At 37.2% G+C, this 24,418-nt stretch overlaps 1 protein-coding gene across 2 annotated transcripts; it reads left to right on the top strand.

The window, feature by feature from the left end:
• Positions 1-358: 358 nt before the first annotated feature.
• LOC113047931 (probable G protein-coupled receptor 85) lies at positions 359-24,377 on the top strand. Of its 2 annotated transcripts, XR_003276368.1 has the most exons (3): positions 359-512; positions 1,627-3,515; positions 23,423-24,377. XR_003276368.1 is itself a non-coding variant. In XM_026209323.1 (2 exons), exon 2 carries the CDS (start codon positions 1,785-1,787, stop codon positions 2,916-2,918), a length of 1,134 nt encoding a protein of 377 aa, XP_026065108.1. In that variant the 5' UTR covers positions 359-512; positions 1,627-1,784; the 3' UTR covers positions 2,919-4,975. The 2 variants fall into 2 exon arrangements, 1 of the variants encoding a protein (XP_026065108.1); XM_026209323.1 differs by lacking the exon at positions 23,423-24,377 and having other exon boundaries at positions 1,627-4,975.
• The last annotated feature ends 41 nt before the right edge of the window (positions 24,378-24,418 follow it).

The following is a 24,418-nucleotide window of genomic DNA, read 5'->3' as shown; positions in this document are numbered from 1 at the left end:
TCTTGTTTGTCAAATGCATAATATTTAAAAGGTGCCTTCACAATAAATACATAAAGGCCACTATTATTTTCACTCTTCTATTTATGTATATGTGATAGATAGATAGATAGATAGATAGATAGATAGATAGATAGATAGATAGATAGATAGATAGATAGATAGATAGATAGATAGATATTGCAGTGCATAAGATAAATACAGTGACACTACTGACATAATACAGATACAGTATACACAGTAAACATTTATTAAAACACATGCGATGGCATATATGACACTATTACACTCTGATAATGGGTAAAAAGGATCCGTGATGCTGCTGCACCCATCAGTGCAGATGCTGCTGCTGGGATCACAAATAGCGCCAGTGCGCATGCGCCATCCGCACCGTTTACTGTATAATCACAGTGGGGGGAAAGAGAAGGCAACAAAACTAAACATTTTTTTTTTACTGCTAAGTGAATGCTGCCATGTAAATAACCGCCAGGGAAACAAAAGGGGAATATCAACAGGTATGTTTTTAATTGATATTTTACAGCGCTGTCTCTGTTGCACTCGATATTTGCATGCATGTATTTGAAGGAATTGCTGTGCCTATAATGGACGCTCAGCCATCCAGAAATCATTCCGATTTAAAAAGGAAAGGGGAAAATAGATCGTTTGTGTACTAAAATCGCACGCAAACACCCTAAAGATCCTCTATCTGTTGCTTATTTTGATGCGATGCTCTGAAACGTGTTCAATGGTGGATGTTGTTGGAAAAATGCAACTGGATACACAAAGGCTTATTATTTTATTATAGAGAAAGGCTCTTCGTGCATTTAATATGAAAGAAACGGGAAGCTATTTAACAGAGTCGATTTATAGATGCCATCCATTGTTTGTTAATTTTTTTTTACTCGAATTCGTCGACATACCAATACTAATAAACAATAAATGTAGGTTAGAGGAAAAAAATAGAAATGCAATTCTTAAGCTTGAGCTTATTTCACCCAAATGACTTGCATTAAATTCTTGTTTCTCTATGAAAGAGAAAGACAAAAATAACCTATATGTATTTAAGATATAAAATGATGCATTTCTTCATATTCCTGTTCATGACTGATTTGATTCATGACTGATTTTACACCGTATCATGATAAACAGAGGGAAGGAACACGATCAGATTCTGCAGGATCTTTGGGTGTGATCAACAGCTTTTCTTGCTGCAATTTGACAAACGTTACTTTCGGATAAGGGGATAACAGTCATTATATTTCAAGTCTTTTTCCATCGTACCACGGAGGAATACGCCTCTAGACAGATGTCTAGTCGTGGTGATGAGCATCTTGTCGACTCCACTCTGTTCTTTGCCGTTATTTATTTAATTTGCTGTGGAAAGGGGGGGATGTTGGTGATGTTGATGTCTGTTATTTTAACCAGGATTTATGTTGGTGTCCAACGCTGAATCCTTGTGTTGAATTAAGCAACTGTATGAGCTTGGCTCAGACGGCATACCGTTGCAGCCGCAATTTCTTATGCAATTAGAAAAGCAATCTCAATGACAAAAGAAATGAGCAATGCAATGCAAAGCCCCCCAGTTTGTTTTGTGTGAGCGAATCCTAATGGGTGGATCATGTTTTTCAGGAATCCTTTTAGGTGTGATGAGACAAAGGAACAAAGGATGTCTTAGAAGAGAGGCAGCGACGAACAAGGCTGGAACCTGCTTCAAAGCACACCAGATGGATCTATCGCTTCCTCTCCATCCAGATCATGATACTTGGCTAAAGCTTTAAGCATTCTCTATGATCCCTTCTCCATCTATGGCGAACTACAGCCATGCAGGGGACCACAACATCTTGCAGAATGTCTCTCCGCTTGCCACTTTCCTTAAACTGACCTCCCTGGGTTTCATCATCGGCGTCGGCGTGGTCGGAAACCTCCTGATCTCCATCCTGCTGGTCAAAGACAAGAGCCTTCATCGAGCACCCTACTACTTCCTTCTGGACCTCTGCGCTTCGGACATCCTCCGCTCGGCCATCTGCTTCCCCTTCGTGTTCACCTCCGTCAAGAATGGCTCAGCCTGGACTTATGGCACACTGACCTGCAAAGTGATTGCCTTCTTGGGCGTGCTCTCCTGTTTCCACACTGCCTTCATGCTGTTCTGCGTTAGCGTGACGCGGTACCTGGCCATCGCCCACCACCGCTTTTACACCAAGCGGCTGACCTTCTGGACATGCCTGGCCGTCATATGCATGGTGTGGACTCTGTCGGTAGCCATGGCGTTCCCTCCAGTGCTGGACGTGGGCACATACTCCTTCATCCGCGAGGAGGACCAGTGCACCTTTCAGCACCGCTCCTTCCGCGCCAATGACTCGTTGGGCTTCATGCTGCTCCTTGCACTCATCCTCCTGGCCACCCAGCTTGTCTACCTCAAGCTCATCTTTTTTGTCCACGACCGCCGAAAGATGAAGCCGGTACAGTTTGTGCCCGCCGTCAGCCAGAACTGGACCTTCCACGGCCCGGGGGCGAGTGGCCAAGCCGCAGCGAACTGGCTTGCCGGCTTCGGCCGGGGCCCCACGCCTCCGACCCTGCTGGGTATCCGGCAGAACAGTAATGCGGCGGGCCGCAGGCGTCTGCTGGTGCTGGACGAGTTTAAGACTGAAAAGAGGATAAGCAGGATGTTCTACATCATTACCTTCTTCTTCCTGAGCCTGTGGGGACCCTACCTGGTAGCCTGCTATTGGAGGGTGTTCGCCCGAGGCCCAGTGGTCCCGGGAGGCTACCTGACAGCGGCCGTGTGGATGAGCTTTGCCCAAGCGGGAGTCAACCCATTCATCTGCATCTTCTCCAACCGGGAGCTTCGGCGATGCTTCAGCACTACACTCCTGTACTGCAGAAAATCCAGGTTACCGAGGGAACCCTACTGTGTTATATGAAGGTTTGGTGTCATTTCTTGTTTATCCGATGTGGTTTTTGTTTGGATGCCCTGGTTGGTCAGGGATGTGTTCAATTGTACAGCTCTCTCCTCCTCCGGTTCCTCTCACTCCCTTTTCGAGGCCTGTAGTTGAACCATCTGAATGGAATAAGATGATTAATGGACAGAGGACAAGTCCCGCGTTTATGTTCTAGTAAACAACCAATGCGAAAGGCCATTTAAAACCCAATACGCAAAAAAAGAAGAAAAAAATATCTAAAAAAATATAAAACAAAATGGAAAGAAAAGAAAAAATGGATACGTCAAGAAGTGACTGATCTTTGCTTTGGATATCTGGAAGACTCTGGAAAGGGTGTAAAGAAATCAAACTGTTACCTTAAGGAATCATTGGAATTTGTGTCTAAAAAGTTGCACTAATGAGAAGACCCGAAGATGCTTTTATTTGCTCCGTTGCATTGCAAGGATGTCTTGTTTTTCCCAAACTGAAATACGAATGCTTTAATCTGAAACAGACTTCTCTTTCACTGTAAGTAAACAAAACATGTGGGGTGACTAACTGTTGGAATACACCTTCACGAGAGGATAAATTGGTTTAAATGTAAGTGATATCTTTTTTCCTTTTAGGGTGGGGATGGGGCGGGCTGGTGGGCGGGCCTTAAGAGGGCGGGTATTGTCGTGTGGTTTCCGGAATTGCAACTTTATTTATTATTTTCTGTAGTTTTATGATCCATATGGTATGTCTCTGTTGTCTGGCAATGTTATTTTCTTATCTCATTTTTCTAAGTCTAAAAACTAATGTTTGAATTTTAAAACGTTGCTCTTGAGAACCTTGTACTTAAACTGACAGTGGAGAACCAGTTAAGCTAAGTTCAGTGTGGCATATCCATGTACCCGAATACGCAAATTTTGTTACAGATACCACTCCAGCTGTTCTTGCCTTAATGGTTCTGGTGTATTCTTCATGTTTTCATTCGCAAGGTGAGGGTTGTTTTCTAAATCCACTCCTCTAAAATGTCTCCTCGAAAGCATTTCGTGAGGCTTTCCACATCAGGGCGAAGTGCATGCTCATTTGGAAAACAGTATCCACCACCACTATCACAGGCACAGATCGTGCACCGACAGCCCATTTCTTACCCTGTAATGTTTGCTACACCACACCAAGTGCGCAGAGCACAGGGAGCATGTGTGAGCGGACGTCTGTGTGTGTGTGTGTGTGTGTGTGCGTGTGCGTGCGTGCTTGGCAAACAGCTGTCATGTCAAGACCAGAGCCTTAGTCTGAAATCTTGCACAATTTGTAAAAAATGTAATAGGAAAAACAAAAAACACTGTATTTAATAAGGCACAGAGTCTTGTTTCTACTTTCCCGACATTTGCTCTCTACTAATTGTTTTGATTAACTTACTTTTTTCTCTTGTGGCCATTTTAATATTTATTCTGTATTATTTTTGTATATTATAGGTAGATAGTGTGTAAGTTTGTGAGTCTTTCATTTTGAAGTCCCGAGTGTGAGTACTGTTTAAGTTAGGACTGCAATTGCTGAAAGTTAACTGTGTAATCTGTTGCTTACATTTTTGAAAATAAAATTTTACATTTTGCAAAGTCTGTTCTTGCTATTTACTCTTAAAAGCACCGGCCTGGTCCCATGCTTGGTTTAGCAGGCCCAAATCGAAATGAAAGCTCAATTAGAGAGGAAAACATGTATAAATATTGACCGAGGCAGGCTAACAAGCTCATCTTTGCTATTAATGATCGCTTTGCATTGAACCGTCATGATTAGTCTCTCGCTAATATGTTTCTGTGGCCTGCTTGTGTTCCTGTTTAATTACTGTAAAAACGTTCTCTTGTCTCCTTTCTGATATTACTCCATGAAATGAGGCTTGCTTTATGTGCTTTTGCCATTATGTGCTTTGTCACTTTACCTCTTCATCTTCTCTCTTTCATCTCTGGCTAATTTCAGACTGTGTGGAGTTTGTTTGGATGCCTCTTTTTTTCCCCTTGTGAGCGCTGTTGAAAGTGATGAATTAACTCTGCATTCTGCAATTCAATACAACAACAGAGTTTTTCTCTGTTAAATGTTACGTTTTCGATGCATATTTCGAGCTGACCTGAAAAATTATTTCTAGTGGGCATGCATTTGGTACAAAATAACCCACTGTTATTATGGGAGGAGTGTCATTAATATGACTGGGAAGTTCTTTAACTGCAGCCTTCATCAAAATCCATTTAGATTTTGTAGGCGACCAGGGATGTTTTTATTTGAGTCCATTAGCCCTTAAGTAATAGGACACTGGTTAGAACAGATCCTGCCAAATATTTCAACAGCCTCATTTTAAAGCCTTGGATTTTATGTAAACACCCATAGAAATGTTGACATATGTGGGATGCTGTACATCTAAATTAGAAATGAGCAAGGCCTGGTGCATTTATTTTGTGGTTTTAGCTGTAGTTTCCTGTGTAAAGGTCAACATTGCCTTATGACCTCATGCTGAAATTATATATTCAAAAGTGTCAAGTAAGACACTTTCCTGTCTCTATGATTCATGTCTTTGAGATTAAAGTAATATCTCTACTTAATGTATTTTGATTGTGCCAATTATATTATGCAATTTCCTATGGGTTTGATGCAAACCCCTTCGCGCACTATTAAGCTCAAGGAATGTGAATTCTTTAAACTGACTTTCTTTAAATTGATTTAAAAAAAATGGTTTTGTTTATGTCTTGTCTAAAACATGACTTTGAAATACAAGTCTATGCAAAAGACCACCAAGATTCATTTACCAATGCCATTGTAGAAATACGTTACCCACATGCATATTTGATTAATTAATTCTGCAACCAAATGTGTTTAATAATGGGGGATTATGGAGAAACTGTAAATTGAATATTCAGCTGATCATATGATGTCAACATGAAGACCACCATGTGTAAAACAACTAGACCACTAGACCATATACAGTATGACTTATGTGAGCATACAAACAGGCATTTTTGCCTTTGTTATGATAGGACAGGAAGTGAAGTGGGAAAGAGAGAGGAATGGGATCAGGAAAGGTCTACAAGCCGGGACTCAAACTCAGGACACTCGACACGTAAAGGCGATATACAGTATGTTGGCGTACTGCCCACGAGGCTAATGGCACTGACAAATGTCAAACCTCAATATGTTACTTAAATGTTTGCTCAGTGCAATTGTTGTCACCAATGGAACAGGAAATACTTAAATAGCATTTATACACCATAAAAAGTCAAGGTTCCAAATGAAAGAACCTTTTGTGCAATGGATTAGTTCCAGGGATGTTAAAGGGTTACTCCACCCTAAAATGAAAATTTTGTCATTAATCACTTACCCCCATGTTGTTACAAACCCGTAAAAGCTTTGATTTGAAAGAAAACAGAGCATCAGAGTGTACGCTGCTTGCTTTCAGCAGATATTCGCCAAAATGGCACCAGGTGATGCAGAGAGACACAGAGGAGATGAATTGTTTAATAAAGTAGTTATTTTTGTTTTCTTCAAATACAGTACAAAAAGTATTCTCGTCACTTCAGACAGTTACGGTTGAACCACTGATTGCAGATGGACTTTTCTGTAGATGTCTTTCATACTTTTCTGGTGGCGTAACCCTTTAAAGGTTGATGGAACCATTTATGCCAAAAAAGAACCTTTATTTTCTGTTTTGAAATTTATTAACCATCCATATGAAATATGATTACTTTTATTTGAATCACATTTACTTTCTTAATTTATAGGTGAAAAAACATGGCAACCTCTCTTATAAATCTCTTATAAATCTTATAGTACGATAAATTTCATTCTAGCTTAACTGTGATGCCGACTGTTTACAATCCAATCAATTGCAAGTTACCCATATTTTTCTCACTGAATGTTCAATTTCGCTCATAAATACATAACATTATATAAACAAAATGGGTTGCAAATGTTTTTATGTTCCACTAACTTTCTTCTCTGCATAGAACGTGATGTATTCTTCATCTAGACTTGTGAGTGTCCAGCAGTCCATAACATGACTGACCAGTCAGGCAGAGGCCCCTCCTGTTGCATGCTGATGTACTGCGACAGCTTTCTGCACAACTGCTCCATCAGTTCATTACCTTACGTGTGCAAGGCAGGTGGAGCATAGTCGATTGGTGAAGGGGCGATAGGGGGAGGTTCATTACAGCACTGTTAGCTCGAGCTGTAAAGTACGATTGGGGCTACAAGGTCCTCGTTTCTCTCAGCATCCCTGGTGAAATTTCACAGAGCCGGCTAAAAGTTCTCAGTGTTTCAGGAGATGCCTAGTGCTGTCGAGGCAGAACTGGAACAGCAGGGGTTTATTGTAGCTTTCGAGGGGTCAAAGAACTCCTCGAATGTAACGCTTGCAGATCGATACCTAAAGTGAACAATAATGGAGAAGTCATTGTGTTCATTGTTAAATTTGTGCCCTACAAACAAATTGACTCGATGCTAACTACAGCAGAGGGGTTCGGCAGTGTGGTTTCAATCAATCCACGTTCTGCTGTATTAAAACACAAATATTACCGTTAATGTTGTTTAAGCTGAACTGTGTCACTTTTCTGATAATATGATACTCTGGTTGCATGACACGCTTCACTTTTAACAGAGATTTATAACGTTAAGCAGGGCTTCTACACATTTGTTGACAAGCTGACGTCTGGATGGGTTTCGAATGCCCTTTATCTGGAAGAAAAAATGCATGCGGAGTGCAAGATGGAGGTGCTTGAATGAAAGGCTAATAAAAATCAAGATGATGACGGCTGTTCCCTTGGGATGCACTGTGTTGCTATATTTATCGTCATTCACATTCCTGTAACAGCCCGCTGGGGCCTTTGAATACAAATGATCAGGCAGAGCGGACCATCAGTATGTGTGCATGACTAGATCCTTGTCTCGAAAAGTCTGCAAACTTAGTTTTAGCCACTTGACACGCTGCTGGCTTTGAAAAGTATCTCCCTGCTTTTAATAATAGCTGATTCAATTGTGGGATATGAATAGAAGAAGCTTCAAGGGGTTTCTTCAGCTTATTTAAATAGATAGTTCATAGAACTTATTTATTAATGACAATCTTTAGATCATCATGTCTTCTGTGGAACAAATCTGGTGAAAAGTAGAAATGTTACACCAGTAAGTGGCCGTAAGTGGCTTCTTTATGAGTGATTTATTGAATCATTTTACTCAACCAGATGGTTCAAAAATACTGATTCGCTCATGAAAGAAACAAGTCACACTTAAGTGGGTAGCACTTTATTTTACAGTCCTGTTCCTCGTGTACATACTATGTACTTATTATAGTAATTACAATAACTATGTAATAACTAGGTACTAACTCTGAACCTACCACTAAACCTAACCCTACCCCATGTAGTTACCTTGTATTACCAGAACTTTCTTAGATACACTGTAAGTACACTATAAGTACATGTTAGTACACATACTGTAAAATAAAGTGCAACCCTTAAGTGAGTAATTGAATCATTCATTCAGCCGATTTGTTTAAAATCACAGATTCATTTATGAAAGAAACATGGGTCTTCTTATATGCAAAATTCACTCAAAAGCACTTATTTATTCATGAAATTAAACACCATCGTGCTTGCTCGAAGATTCATGTTTTGCATTTAAATTTGCTTTGACTTTGACAAAAATAGACAAAATATCTTGCAATATCATGTCTAAAATGTAAGTTACCCCATTTTATCTTGTTTACTAAATGTAAACAAGTTGTATAAGCAATATTACATTTGCAATGTAACATAAATTGCTAACATTTGTAGTGTTTTGTCCATTATTAAATTCTCTCTCTCTCTCTCTCTCTCTCTATATATATATATATTACTATTTTTATTTATCTTTTAAGTGCTAAAATGACTATTTCAGTTTTAGTCATTTTAGCACTTAAATTAATTTTATTAAAAGTAAGTTGCCAAGGCATTTTTCATTTTAGTTTTTCAACTACTATTAATTTCTAACTTTATTTTAGTATTATTTTAATTAATGACTTTATATTACTTTTACTTGTAGTTAACAATAACAACACAGACAGATGGCTGCGTACAGGTAAAAAACAAAAATACAGTTCATAATTTTTTTTTTTAAATAACTCTGTATGAGTTTGGAATGACATGGGAATAAATAATGACATTTTCACTTTGCCTCGTAGCTTTTTTTTTTTTTTTTTTTTTTTTTTTTTTTTTTTTTTTTGTCATATCTTGTAGGAATGAGGGATTGAAATGTAGTTTACAGATATATGCATCCCTCTTGCCTGATTTAAATTACACCATCACAGAGGAATCCATACATCAGATCACCAGTGCCACAATCAGCAATTGATGATGTGCACACCGGCTGCTTATTTTCCTGACATCACGTTGACATAGGACATTATTCATTCATTCTCAATCATTTCCAACACGTCAGTGCTGCATAAACAGTGATTATCTGCTGGAGATCAAATATCTTTCCTATAGCTGTGTGGAAACCTTGATTAAAATCCAAATGTTTGCTTTTGTATTCTAACTACTGACATGTCCCCTTGAAACCCCTTTAGGGTGACTACTGAATCAACACACTGCTGTAGATGCTTCGCTCAGGTTTCTGAGAGAGCTAATGGAACTACATGTTATTTAATAAAAAATAAGTCAGTTAACTTCAAAGACAGACAAATTGTTATGATAAATGTGACGTTGTTTTTCAATCTGCAATGATTCTATATTGTATGTGCATTATAGCAATTTACTTATGCTACAGTAGATCAATGTTTCACAACTGGTTTTGCTTCAGGGCCCAGATTTGACATTGCACATCAATTGGGGAGTATAAAAATTGTGCAAAATTGAATTTCAATGGTTTCATGCTCTTGGCAGTCAATAATTCACCTCACAAAACACACTGTGCTCGACACACACATCCATAGTTATCCTTTTTATAAGTGAACTCATATTTAATGTAGTTTGGGTTGTATTTTCTTTTACCTTATGTGGTTTTATGGAGGGTTTTTGAGGATGAAGTTATATCACACAGCGTGGCGATGTCACTGTGTGCCAAATTTGTTGAATCTGTGTCAAAAATCTTAACATTAACAAGAAAATATGAGAAGAGTTTTCACCTTTCTGTTTTATAAGTATTAAGTCTGTTTATCGTTCTATCTAAAATATGTCCATATGTCATGTTTTTTCTATACTTTCCACAATCAGAATAGACCCATTTTTGGGTTGCAACAGCCCAGTCGAGCACCAATGCTTTAAGAACATTGTGATGGTTCCTGCAGCGAATGGGTTAAATGTTCAATGGTCAGAAAATCTTTGTCATCTCATTTCCAGCCTCATGTAGTCGTACAACAAGCTGTGTTTGATATACGAGGACAGGATGTCATTTGCATGTCCTCTCTTTCAGTTACAGTGACACAGAGTCAAATTATGAGACTACAGGAAGTGTCAGCATAAATGGGGCATGCAGTACAGACCACCAGTGAAAACGCTTCTGTTATATAATTTAATTAATTAAAGCTGCAGTAGGTAACTTTTGTAAAAATATATTTTTTACATATTTGTTAAACCTGTCATTATGTCCTGACAGTAGAATATGAGACAGATAATCTGTGAAAAAATCAAGCTCCTCTGGCTCCTCCCAGTGGTCCTATTGCCATTTGCAGAAAGTCATGCGCTCCCGGTGAAAAACAACCAATCAGAGCTGCGGTCCATAACTTTGTTTGTGTTCAAAATGTAGAAAAATGTATATAATAAGCGAGTACACCATGAATCCATTTTCCAAACCGTGTTTTTAGCTTGTCCTGAATCACTAGGGTGCACCTATAATAAGTGTTTATATTCGGACTATTTTAGATTGCTTCGGGGGAACCGCGGCGGAGTAACCTAAAGTACCTTTGTGATTCTTCATAGAAATAAACAGAGAGAAGTAGTTCCGGCTACGATGTTCTTCCGCAAGACGCAAGCAGTTCTGTTTATTAACCACTAGAGCGTGAAAGGTTACCTACAGCAGCTTTAATTAGCATTTTAATTGACTCAGATTATTGCACTGAAATATTGTACGCTAAAATTATGGTTTATGTGAATTAAAACGCATAACATGACGACTTTGTCTTGTAGTGTGCACTTGGTCAAAAAATATGGAAATCCATTTCCGACATAATAATATATATATATAATTTTTTATCTTCACAATTTTTTATCTTTACAAATAGAACTGCGACATATAAAATTCAAAATTGCGAGTTTATATCTTACAATTCTGACTTCTCAGAACTGCAAAATGTTCCCTCACAGTTTCTATGTTATAACTCGCAAGTGTGAGACAAACTCGCAATTCTGAGAAGAGAAGCCTAAATTGTAAGATATAAACTCGCAATTATAAGAAAAAAATAGTCAGAATTGTGAGATAAAATGTCACAACTACCTTTTTTTTTTACTTTTTATTCTGTGGTCAGGGGAAAAAACACTAAATTGCAAGATTTGCACAAGAAGAAACTTGGATTTGTAATAAAAAAAAGTGTCAGAATTCTGAGATTATATTTAACAATGCTGCTTTTTTTCTAAGAATTACGAGTTTACTTTTTCAATTCATTCAATTCTGATGTTATGTCTCACAATTTTTGAAAAACAAAAGTTTAATCTCAATGAAAGAGTTCTGTCTTTCTCGATACATCAAATGAATCCTGAAGCAGCACTGAAAGTGAGGGTATCCTCATATCTTTGGACCCAGCTGGAAAATAAGGGTTTGCTTCGTCACTCTTACCAAACAGATACAAATCTGAGAAACTCGTGGATCTGTGCCTGGCAGATGGGAATGAAGTGGAAAGCTGAAAAAAAGAAGCTTTGATTGTGGTCAAACCAGCAGCTCCTCTCTAACTACCACATGCTGGCCCTGCTTGGTTTTGCTGGCAGTGTGTTTAAATACCAGAAGGATAAAACAGACCACCACAAACATTTTCCCTTCGCTTGATGAAATATTTAGAAGCCACTCAGTGAGGATATATTCAGATGCTTGCTTTTTTTCCCCCCAGGAATGAATTCTAGCTTTAAAAATGGCAGATTTTTCAAGCTCTTTATATCACATTTGTGTGTACTGCATAACAGTATGATGCATATATTTTATGTAACTTTATTTCTCTTCCTTAATGCACTAGGCAAGATTTTATTGCATTTTCTGGTGTATATTCACCCTACTGTAAAAAATGACTGGGAAAATTCAATAATGAGACATAATGTTTTATCTTTAGAGTGTGTGATGTGATTAATTTAATCAATATGCTCTCCAATATGATTTTAATGTACCATACAATACTGTACTTACATATTCTGCAGAATGTAGTTGATATCTATCTATCTATCTATCTGTCTGTCTGTCTGCCTGTCTGCATTATAATGCTGTATAGGGTATTATTTACAATTTAATTATCATTTGTTTTCTAAAATGTGTTGTAACAAAGCAAAATTATTTTGTGCACATACAGCACATTATTGTCTGCACAGTTTGCAATTTTTCTGTATGCATTGGATACTCAAATTATAAAATGTGCAGTGTATATCTCATTGCTCACTATTTAAATAATCTGCCTTGATCAAACATTTTTTTTAAAGAGTTATACCTTCTTGAATGCAACTTACTTTATAAATAGTGCAAAAACAATAGGATTCATGTAGTACACAAACTACATGTGGCCCAACATATCAATTTATGGCTCAGCCAATGGAGTGCGTTTGGGGTGTGACTTCTTGTTTGAGTGTCCAATGGTTGATTGGGGGCGGAGTTTAAATGGACATTTGAAAAAGCCATTTTATACTCTTTTAGTGTTTCCATTTTATATGTAAGTATTTATTTATTGATATTTTGATGAATTATATCCGCTTATGATATCATCATGTGTTCAAAACCCATAATTACACACTTCATCTTAAATATTAATTATGTAAATGGACGTTTCTTGAAAAAACTCCATATTTATTTATACTTGTGAAGAATCTCAAGAAGAGTCGCTCTGGCAGCTTGAGAATCTAGATCAGCGATGATGGCATTCGTCAGATGACACAGATTAACCAATTATCACCGCTTCACCTTATAAACCTCAGCGTAATAGAGTGCTACCCTTTTGTCATCCCAAATGATTGTGTTTTGGAGCTCTTGCTGGTCTGATCGTGTTTGTCAGCCACGTTGATGATGCATTAGTCGTATTGTATGTGTGTCGATAGTTTCCAAGGTAACTAACTCGTTCTGTGAATAATACAGTATTATAGAGTGTGTAAGAGACTCTTGTTACTATAAGCTGACAGCATCAGGGACTAAATAAACGTATCATTACCCCCTCTTTGTTTAATAGAGGAAAACATCTACTGTCCCTGATGTGTTAAGGACGTACTGCTCAAAGGCACAATGGTTCAATGCACGGTTTGAACCTACAACCTTACAATTACCAGCTCTGACTGCTGGAATTGCAACTTTCCACATGCATGAACACAGTTAATAACAGATTTTCAGAAAAACAAAACAAAAAAACAACTACACTCAAATCAAATGCACAAACGAGAAAATTTCAGATTTGCTTAGCCAACATTGCAACATGCAGAGATAGCCATGTGCATCAGAATTTGTAGCATAGATACATGAAGGAAACCTATTTTGGACTGTGTTCCCTTCTCAATAGGATCTGTATCAATCTGATGCATTTTTTTTTTTTTTCACATTATGGAAGTAAAATGGATTGCAAATTCAACTTTAAAACTCAAAAATATATCCACCGCTTGAAACCTTGCTGCTGGCATTTTACCCTTTTTGTGGTCCATAAATTACGAATTATTAACATGTCAAAAGGTTCAGAATAGCTCTGACTTGTTTTACAAGGATAGCCCTTGAAAACCATGAGGGTTAAAGTGGGTCAGACCCATCAGTGAGGATTTAAGAGCCACTGCTGCCATTTTATTCATTCATTTCTGTGTAATTTACACAAGCGCAAGAGGAATCTTGCAGGCATTGTATCTGCATGCAGCGCCACACACCTGCTTATATATTTCCTGTTTGCAAACACCATTAGCATCAGATAAACCTGAAAAGATTAGGATAGTTCAACAAGGTTCTGTACTAAAGTAACCAGTGTCTCGTGCAGTGGGAGCAGTTTGCATAATCAGAGTCGACACAATGCAAAGAAAAATATCTCTTCCTCTCTCCCTTTAACACATCTTCCAGCAGAAAATCTTGCACAGCGTGCAAATAAAAAAGCAAGTAGGTGTACTGGACATACGCATGGCCTTTAGTGTTGTCACCCCTTCATGGCTTGTCATGGTCAGAAAGGCCTGTTGGACCGAAGGGCCTGGAAATAACAGCTCCGCGAGATTCTGCTGTGAGACTTGGCCACTGATTCCACCTCGTTCTAACAGAGATATCACTTAAACCAAACGAGCCCCATCGGATCACGGGCGTCAAGTGCACTTTGTGCTCCAATTAGATCACAAATGGGACTTTGTGTAATTACGTCCATGAAGCAAGGACAGCGCTATTCAGTTTGATTCAATGAAATAAAACACTTGGAGAAGAATCAGGTGTGATCTGTTTGTTGGCAGGTATGTGGAGGTATGTTTCCATCACCTGAAACGACCGTCTGCCATAGTGTGTGACACTGAGAAATCAATGCTAGCGGAAATATTCTGTTTTTAAAAGCCAGACATTGATTGATAAGCAGTTTGATAAGGTTTTGACAATCTTTATGGGAGAGTCCTTTAATCATTCATAATCCCAAAAATATTAATTGAGCCAGGAACTTAAAAAATATCATCCATACTGAGTGAATCATTCACTCAACTGATCTGTCCAAAAACACTGATTCATCCAAGAATGAAAAAAGTAACTGTCTTTATGAAATAGTTACTGAATCATTCCCTCAATGGACTCATTCATAAACACTGATTCATTCAGGAATGAAACAAATCGCTGCTTCTATGAGAAAGTCTCTTAATCATTCACTCAAACGATATGCTCAGAAACATTCAGCAACTAAACATGTGGCTTTACCTCTATGAATGAATCACTGAATGAACTATTCATTCAAAAGCAGGAATGAAATTTGATTGTCTTTACAAGTGAATAATCCATTTAACGATTTGTTCAGAACCACTGATACATTCAGAAACAAAAATCAGTGACTAGCTGGTTAGGAGAAGGATTCATTTATATATTCGGTGAGGTAATAAAGGCAGTTGGCATATTAGCATATTAATTTCACAAAAAAAATGTTTGCGAAACAAATAAGAAGTCCTCAAATCTTTAATAATAAGGCCTTAAGTCCCTTTTTATAAAGTAGGGAGATGATGGGGCAAAGATGAGCACTCAGTAAATGCTTCTCAATACTCTAGTTGCTGCTTCCTTGTTTCCTCGCATCTCCGTCCTCCAGCCAGTGACCCGGAAATCGGAAAACACTAAAACCTGACACATGCATAAATTCTACTCCACCTTCACATCTGTCACAATAGATTTGTCACGTTTTACCTTTGTGGTTAAAAAAAAGATACTTTTCATATATAGAATGTCTTGATTAATCAAGCTCCAACAACATAGAAGTAGATATACATATGTTTCAAAATAGCTTCCTCAACACTGGTGCAATGAAACAGAAGCTTAAAAGTTACAAGTTATGAGTTAATACTTGTCTAGTCATCCAATCTTGATATTTCTCCAGCAATCAAAAGCCTCACTGACATTTTAGAAAGTCAGCCTAAAGAGGCAGATGATGATTTTGGGTAAGTGAGACGTCTTGCTGAAAGAGCCTCTTGATCATTAGCTTGGATGGCGTGTTTATGGGATAGGTAGAGAGAAATGTCAGGTTAGGTTATGCCTCCGCTACATCATATTCAGCTGTCAGGGAGAGAATGAGAGAGACGATGAGAGAAGATGAAAAGCAGCAACTTATTTTGAACGCATTAGAAAATGGGAACAGAAGATGGAAAGGAACGTGAAAACATGCTTTCTCTTGAAAGAAAGGATTTGTGCTTTTGTTGTTGGTTTTATTTCATTGTTTGCATTTTGATTTTTCTCCACTTTTCCCAGCTCTGAAAACATTACTGCTATTTAAATTCATTTGCTAAGTAAAAAAAGTAAAATAATAATAACTAAAAAATTTCCATAGCAAATGAGTTAATTTGCTACTGATTAGTACTTACTTTATTTCAGTAAGCTGCGAATGCAACATTTATATTTACATTTATATGCTGACAGTATTATAGAGGTTACTGTTCTATTAGTAATAATAGAAAAGCAAAAGGTATAATACTTTTTTCATAAACTGTTTACTTTCTCAGCCGATATATCGGATACTCGCAAAAAACTCATACAATAAATGCATGTAAATATGCTTCTGCTGATGCAAATACTTAGCAAATGGATTTAAAAACTGACTGTAGAAGCAGCCATTTTATAATAATGCCCAGTGCATGTTGTGGCAAGACTGAAAATGCAACATGCATTGTGTTATGGATTGCACTCATACATCTCCGACGCAGTAACACATTAAAAAAATTATATGAGTGTTCATGAGATGCTGAAGGGCCATCTCAGGTGAAAAAGCCTTATCTGACATGAACAGCATTAACAGCTGTAAGTGCTTCTGTGCTTTTAACATTTATTATTCCAAAGGGAGTTTAAAAGCTGTAAACACAGATGCTGTACTGTACATTTGTTTATATGTATATATCTATATATATATATAGGTCATAGGTCATCCTACATTTTATGGTTAGAATTAATTTTTCTTTTCTTTTCACAAGATTATTATTATTTTTTTTTATGTTCCACAGAAGAAAAACAACTTGGATGAGTAAACGACAGAATTTACATTTTGGGTGAACTATCCATTTAATACCAATTTCATGGCATCATTTATGCAATTGTTATCACAATAGTAATGCACCAATTAGCTAAATGAACCAACTAAACACCAATTAAGCTTCTGAAAAAAATTAAAATCATGGCCATTGTAGCCTAAATGTCTGTGTTATAAATCCTATGTTGAATCCATTAAAATATTTCATAATAACGCTACTTTTGTAACTTCTATTAGATTTTTTCATATATATATATATATATATATATATATATATATATATATATATATATATATATATATATATATATATATATATATATATATATATATGTGCGTCTGCATGTGTGTGTGTGTGAGCTTGTTTATGTGGTTAACGAGGACACAAATTTGTATAATGACATAGGTATGACACAGGTATTACAATGAGGAGGTGGTTTATGAGGCAATTTTAATGTGCCCGTAATTCAAAACGCTTATAAATCATACAGAATTAGTTATTTTGAAAATCCAAAAATGTGAGGGTTAGGTTTAGGTGTAGGGTTGGGGTAGGGCAATAGAAAATACAGTTTGTACAGAATAAAACCCATTACATATGGAGAGTCCCCATAAACCACATATTCCAACATGTGTGTGTGTGTTTGTGTGTGTGTGTGTGTGTGTGTGTGTGTATGGGTGTGATTTTAGCTAAATATATTATTTATATTAATGTTATATTAAATCTATATTGATTTTAACTAAATATATTATTGAACAGCAAGTTCAAGGGGTGACTCTCAAGTCAAAACCCTGTGTTTGGTCCAAACAGTTGTCAGTGCCGCCCTGTCCCAGCATGCATCTCTGTCTCCCTTATCTTTTGGGACCGAAGCTCCAGCAGCGTGTTCGTGCCAGGACCTTTACTCAAGATAAAGCTGAAAGCAAAATCCTGCTGCTGACAACTTCTCGATCTCAGATAAGCATCCCATGTCCGCAGGTCCTGCACGGTGTTTGGTGGAAAAAAGATCAATGAGAATTAATGGAGACAAAATGGTTGCACCATTTATTTATTTTTTGCCGTCTACTAACCCCAAAACCTCTAGCTGATGAATAGATGCATAAACAGATAGGTCACTGCTTTCTTCTTCAAATTCTCAAGAGAAACTTTATTTATTTAAAAAACACAAATATAAGCTCAGCCGGATGTGAAGGTTCGCTTCAGAGGAAGGAGAGTTTCCACGGCACACTTAATCAAAGCGTTTTTTAGTGAATTAGGCCATGAAGATGGTCATCACAGCAGCTTTCTGAGCCTCTGGGATCTCTGGTCTATCGGTTAATGTACAGTTTGCTGGCTGAGCCGAAACTAATCCTCTTCAGGTTCATCCCTAACATTCACTCAGTGTTGTACTACATGCTATTATATCACAACAGAGAAACACTCTATTACTCATGTGGATGTGTGTCATATTGGAGATGTGAGTCTGGTGGTGTGGGTTCATTTTTTCAGCTGAAATCCCTTAATGGACATAAAATGTCATTCTGCAACACTTTTAACTCCTTTAATGTGATATATTATTGAATAAAGCTGGATATTCAGTGGGCAGGATTTGATTTGGATAATGAAAAGCTGGTAATGTTTGGATGGTTGGTTCTTGCTCAGTTTTTCTATTGCCTTGCTGTGAAACCCCACTTTTGGGACCTTTATATTAAAAAATGTAGCAGCTCAAATGTAAAATGTAACATGCAATGCTAGCATGTTTTCCATGCTAGCATGGTCTGCCATTATGAACAGAAAGCATAATTTTCCTTTTTATATACTTTTATTCAGCAAGGATGTACTGACTTGATCAAATGTGACAGTAAAGACGTTTATAACATTGCAAATGATTTCTTTAATAATTTTGAAGGTCTGCCTTAATTTGAAATACTAACACATTTGTTACACCGCACGTATTTGTAGCAACATGCTGCACGCTGACTACAACTGACTTCTGCTTAAAAATGCACACACAGTTGTTTTTACAAGATGAGTCCGCTGATGAAGGATTCTGGGCCGTCCGACTCAAATCACTGCACACTGATATTAAGCATTTTGGCGTATGAGCTAATTAGAGCACCATTAGCACCCGCCTTTCCCTTTGTCTCTTAATACATTATCACTTGTTCAGCAAAAGCTGGAGGGCGAAAAAAAGAGAAATAAACATAAGAAAGAAGAAAAACAGGCATTAATCATCTTCTCTGAAATCCAAGTCGGTCTACAGAAACATGCAAATTTAGAATATTGTTTTTCTGTGAGTGTTAGCTAATGCTCTGTGGTCTGATAGCTAAGATGAAAGACTCCTTCTGGTAAGCACATATGTTTAAACCTTGCTCAATATAAAGAAACGATTGCACAAAAAGTAATTATGCTCTGGAATTTAAATTTTAAAGATGTGCTGTGAGAAACTGAAGCTAATTTCAGACCCCATTAAACCCAGTTTAGTGAGACTCTTCCAGGAAAATGCCATCTTGGCATTATCCTTTGATCCAGACAGTCAAGGTTTTGCACAATATGGCTGTCATCCATACTCAGGATTTTTATTTATTCGGGGCTATTTAAGTATGCACTATTTATTTATTTATTTATTTATTTTTAATATTGTGAATGTAATATTTTATTTTACATTTCAATGTCATGTTTTTATTTTCATTTTTATATAATTTGTCATGTAGCTGACATATAATAAGTTTATTTCTGTTTTATTTTACTTCAATTAATTTTTATATCAAATAACAGTTTTTTTATGGTTTTAGTTTTAGCTAACAATAATAACCCTGTAATGACTACAGTCGATATTGGATATTTACTTTTGCATGTTTTTTTCTGCTGTATTTACATTTAGATTGCCTTTGTCGTCATGCAAATCTTACTTAAAGTACATTTTTAGACTAACAATTTAATAGCACTGTTATATGTAATATTTAGCAGAATTAAAAATGAATGACCATACTGTACACTGTATAATGCTGCATTGCAAAAATTCACAAAAAAACAAAATGTAGTTTTAAGTTTTTTTTTTTTTAATCTAATTTTATATAATAATTTAATCAGCCGTTACATTAAAGTAATTATCTGCCTACCATTTAGGACATTGTTTTGTATTCCATTTGTGTGATGTATGACATACTCACAACCAGGCTGGTGTAAAAGAAAGCACAATTTACCCACAAGGAACTTTATTTCCTAAGTAAAGGACATAGTGTCATTTAAGGTGCTTTAAATTGATATTAAGATGTGGTATCATGTATTGCTTTAAAACAAAAGTCTGCATGCACAGTTTAAAGCCTCACTGCTGTGTGTTTCTTGTAATTGTACATGTTGAACGCTGATGTGTTTTTGGCACAGCGCACAGACTGTAAATAGCACTGGGAGCTTCTGCGGTGTAAGCCAGCCGCTTTGTTTTGCCAGGATTTTGATAAAGACAGTCTCTCAGCACTGATCAGAGGACGCTTTGTTGACGAGTCTTTGTCAATTTATAAGCACACTTGACATGAATCTTTAAGAACACCATACAGCTTTCCAAAAAAGAGGATGGGCTCATATACTAGGAGCACCTGCTACACACCATAACAGTCAAAAAGCCAACATATCCTAAGACCATCACACATATACAATCCCAAAGCATCATCTCTGCTATAATGGCCTACTTGTTTTACACGCAAAGGAGAACAACATTGCAGCTTCTTACATAAGAGTACAATTATAGTCACTGTTGGTGGTTTGCGATTGGTGCACAAGCTAAAACAAGGAAAATTGGATGTGTTACATACTTGGATGTTGTTTAATTCCTGACCAACCATTACATTTGTTTTTTGTCTTGTTGCAAAAAGTCTGAGAAACAAAGCCAACTGGCATTTTGAAGAAAATAACCTTTTTTTTTTTCTATTTCTTGAAACATTTTCCAAGTTATTTGTTTTGGAGTGTTTGAAGGCATGAGACAAAAGCTCTTCATATCTTTCAAAGCATCAAAAGGCCTTTTAAAATAGAGAATATATATATATATATATATATATATATATATATATATATATATATATATATATATATATATATATATATATAATTTAAGGAATAGTTAAACCAAATATGAAAATATGCTGACAAATTAACTCATTCTCAGGCCATCCAAGATGTAGGTGAGTTGTTGTTGCTTCGCCAGAACAGATTTGGAGAAATTCAGCATTACATCACTTGCTCACCCATGGATCCTCTGCGGTGAATGGGTGCTGTCAGAATGAGAGTCCAAACAGCTGATAAAAACATCACAAGAATCCACAATGCAACCTCAGTCCATCAATTAATGTCCTGTGAAAAAAATTGCTGCGTTTGTAAGAAACAAATCCATTATTAAGACATTTTAACCTTTTAACCATCACTTCTGGCCAAAATACAAGTCCATCCCCTGTTGTCCTGTCATATCAAATCCCACTGACATGCTTGCTTAGAACTCTTTTTGCATGCAAACGGTGCTTGATCTGTGCATATTTATCTCCTGATTCAGATTAGATTACTATTTCACTGGAGAAAGCAATATTATGGATTTTTTATACTTTCGGCTAAAATGTGAGTCCTCTATCCACAGTATTATTTTATCCAGTGTAAAAGTCATCTCTTCTAAATCAGGAGAGAAATATGCAGATCAAGCTCCATTTAGAAGCAAAGACAGTTCCAAAACAAATATGTTGGTTGGATTTAATGTGAGAGAGGACAGCAGGGGATGAACCAGAGGGAGCATTATTATAGATTATGGGCTCGTATTTTGGTCAAAAGTTACGGTATGTACTTACAAACAAGCTTATAAAGCTTTTTGCATCACAAGATGTTAATTAATAGACTGGTGTCATGTAGTTTGTGATGTTTTTATCAGCTGTTTGGACTCTCATTCTGATGGCACCCATTCACTGCAGAGGATCCATTGGTGAGCAAGTAATGGAATGCACAATTTCTCCAAATCAACATCTTGGATGACCTGAGGGTGAGTCAAATTTTTGGGGCGAACCTTTCCTTTAAATGATTTTAGCTGTCATATATGTCAGAAATGTCCATTTTGCACCTCAGAAGTGAACATCGGGTGTCATCTCCTATTTAGAATAGACATGTACATTTTTCAAGACAGAACACCTGTCAAAACGGTCATACATAATTTATCACATTTGCCATATCTGAGCATGTGAATGTCTTGTAGTGTCAGCTTGTTTGATTTGCAAAGATGTGATGTCCGAGCCAAAGGAAGTCAGGTTTGGATAAATGGCATCCTGAAGGTGATTGTTGCACCTAGATTTCACCTGACAACTGGAGATGTTTATGTTGATCTGCATCCATCTGTCGTGGAAAGCAGGTAATGGAACGAGAGCTGCTGGTGTATGAATGAGAGGCAGTAGGCGTGAAGTGTGTGAGCAGATGCATCACGCAGGGCGGCTGAAATAACACACTGCGTTACACCATCACTGTATCCTCAAATACCTTTGAAAATCTTATTCATCTCAATAATTAGCGCCGATGCAATGTGATCATTTTCCACTCACATCCTCCATATGGTGTGAAACTGGTCTATAATCCGAGAATGTGCCGTTAAAATCATGAATCAGCATGCACATCCTGTTTCACTTCTGTAATGTGACATATTTCAAAATGAAACATGATATTCAATGACATATTAAGAGTGGTTAAATATACCGTGTTGAATAGCCAATAGGGATGGGATTGTAAAGAATTTTAAAATTTCTATTCAGGTTTCTTAGCGGTTCCACTTTGATAGTCAACTTTAGAAATTTGCCTCGACTTTGCAACTACTGTAAATTTCAGCTACCAGCAGTGTTGCCAAGTCTGTAATTTTACCTTGGAATTGTAAACTACTTTTACACTGTTGCTGTGGGTTGTTTTTTAACCTGTGAGTTGAAGTCATCTCTATGGAATGTGTTTTAGATGAAGAGGGAAACCATGGGGAAAACATAATTGGGATGGTTTTGATTTGCAATTTGGGTGGTTTTGCTCACAGACCTGGCAACATTTGATTATTAGTAAACCATCTGCTTAATATCTGTTACCACTTTATTTTGACATGTAGTTGCAAATTTCTGAGAGTTAATTACAAAGTTACTAACAGTTAGTTGACTATCAAAATAAAATAATTTGAAAACATATCTGGCATAAGGTGTAATTACACTATGTTTAATAACTTTTTTAGAGGTGGCAAAAATCTATAAAAATATACATTTGTTCAGTATAAAATCAAATTTGATGCACACTGGAGAATACAATTGGTGTAGAAACTTTTTTTTACTCAGAATTTGCTAGTAAATTTTACAACTAATTGTTAGGAAGAAAAAAAAATATATATATAATTTATTTATAACTAAATAACAAAAATAACTTTGGAATAGTGCACAGTAAAAGGTTAGTTTGAGTGCTTATGAAATAAAACAAGCTTCTTTGAAGCCCTAATGGAGACCCAACGTTTGCAAACAAATGCAAAAAAAGTTCAAATCTCCACAGGCATCATCGAATTTAAAGGGATCTATTAAATCAGTCATTCCTAAACATTCACAGCAGTAGGATATATGAGGACAAGTTTATTTCACAAACATATTTGTAATGTTTTATCCATTTTGTTGTTGATATGTTTGCCAACCCCTGCACGCTCCACCACAGGAGGCCGGGTGATTAAAGGTGTTTATCAGCTGGAGTGGACCGTTTGCCAGCCAGCCACAGCGCATCGTAAGATGCATGGTTCTGAGCGGAGTTCAAGAGCGTTGCTGATCCACCCCGCAGGCAGCGACGACGGCGAGTGAGGATGTCACAGCATGGCACACCTGTTTCACTGATCTGCTTCAAAATCAACAAATGACTGGCTGCCAAAGCCAGCGCGATTCCCCCATGACGGGAAGACTGGAGCCCAGCCCTGCCGAGGTACTAATATTTCAAACTGATGAGGTTCTTCGCTACTCGTAATTAAACTTGATATTCTAAAGCAGCTTCTGTTGCCCAGGGTCTTTCATAGGATTGTGCAGCTAAAATGCGATTTGTAATGCAATCTGATTAAAGAGAATCCTTATTATGCACATTCTTTTTAGCTGTTTTACATTTTACACACATCTCACTGACACACACTTGACGTGTCTCTGTGGGAGCTCATGTGTCTATTTGTTGTACTACAATCACAGTAGTGCTTGTCAGCACACACTCTCATATTAACTCCAAAAGCTGTTGGAAAGCCACCCCCTGCCATATGACAGCTGCTTCCCCTGGAGCGTCTGTGTTTGCCCCCGTTAGCACTGCCTGCCGCCAGCCAGGTAGCAGCCAAAGGGGTGCACAGACCCTGATCACATTGTTATGTCACTTGCTACCTCTAGCTCAGTATCTGTACTTGCTAGTTCCTTCTCTTTCTGGATGATTGCAATGCATGAGACATTTCAGTTCTCTGCCTGCATGGATAGAGTACTAACACTGAAGGGTCAAAAGGCAATGTGACATTGGGTTTTTATGAGGGGAGTGGACGGCCATGCCCAGAATGAACTATTGTACATCGTTCATCGTTTCATCGTACATCATGATTCATGTTCAGGAATCGAATTACACTGATTCACTACAAGAAACTGGCTCAAAAGAGGAAACACACTGTCCTGTTACTTTATATCCAATATTTAC

This window comes from Carassius auratus, chromosome 29 (assembly GCF_003368295.1).
Source record: "Carassius auratus strain Wakin chromosome 29, ASM336829v1, whole genome shotgun sequence".
Classification (NCBI taxonomy): Eukaryota; Metazoa; Chordata; class Actinopteri; order Cypriniformes; family Cyprinidae; genus Carassius; species Carassius auratus.
Note: the sequence above shows the minus strand (reverse complement) of the source record. Positions and strands in the feature narration are given on the sequence as shown.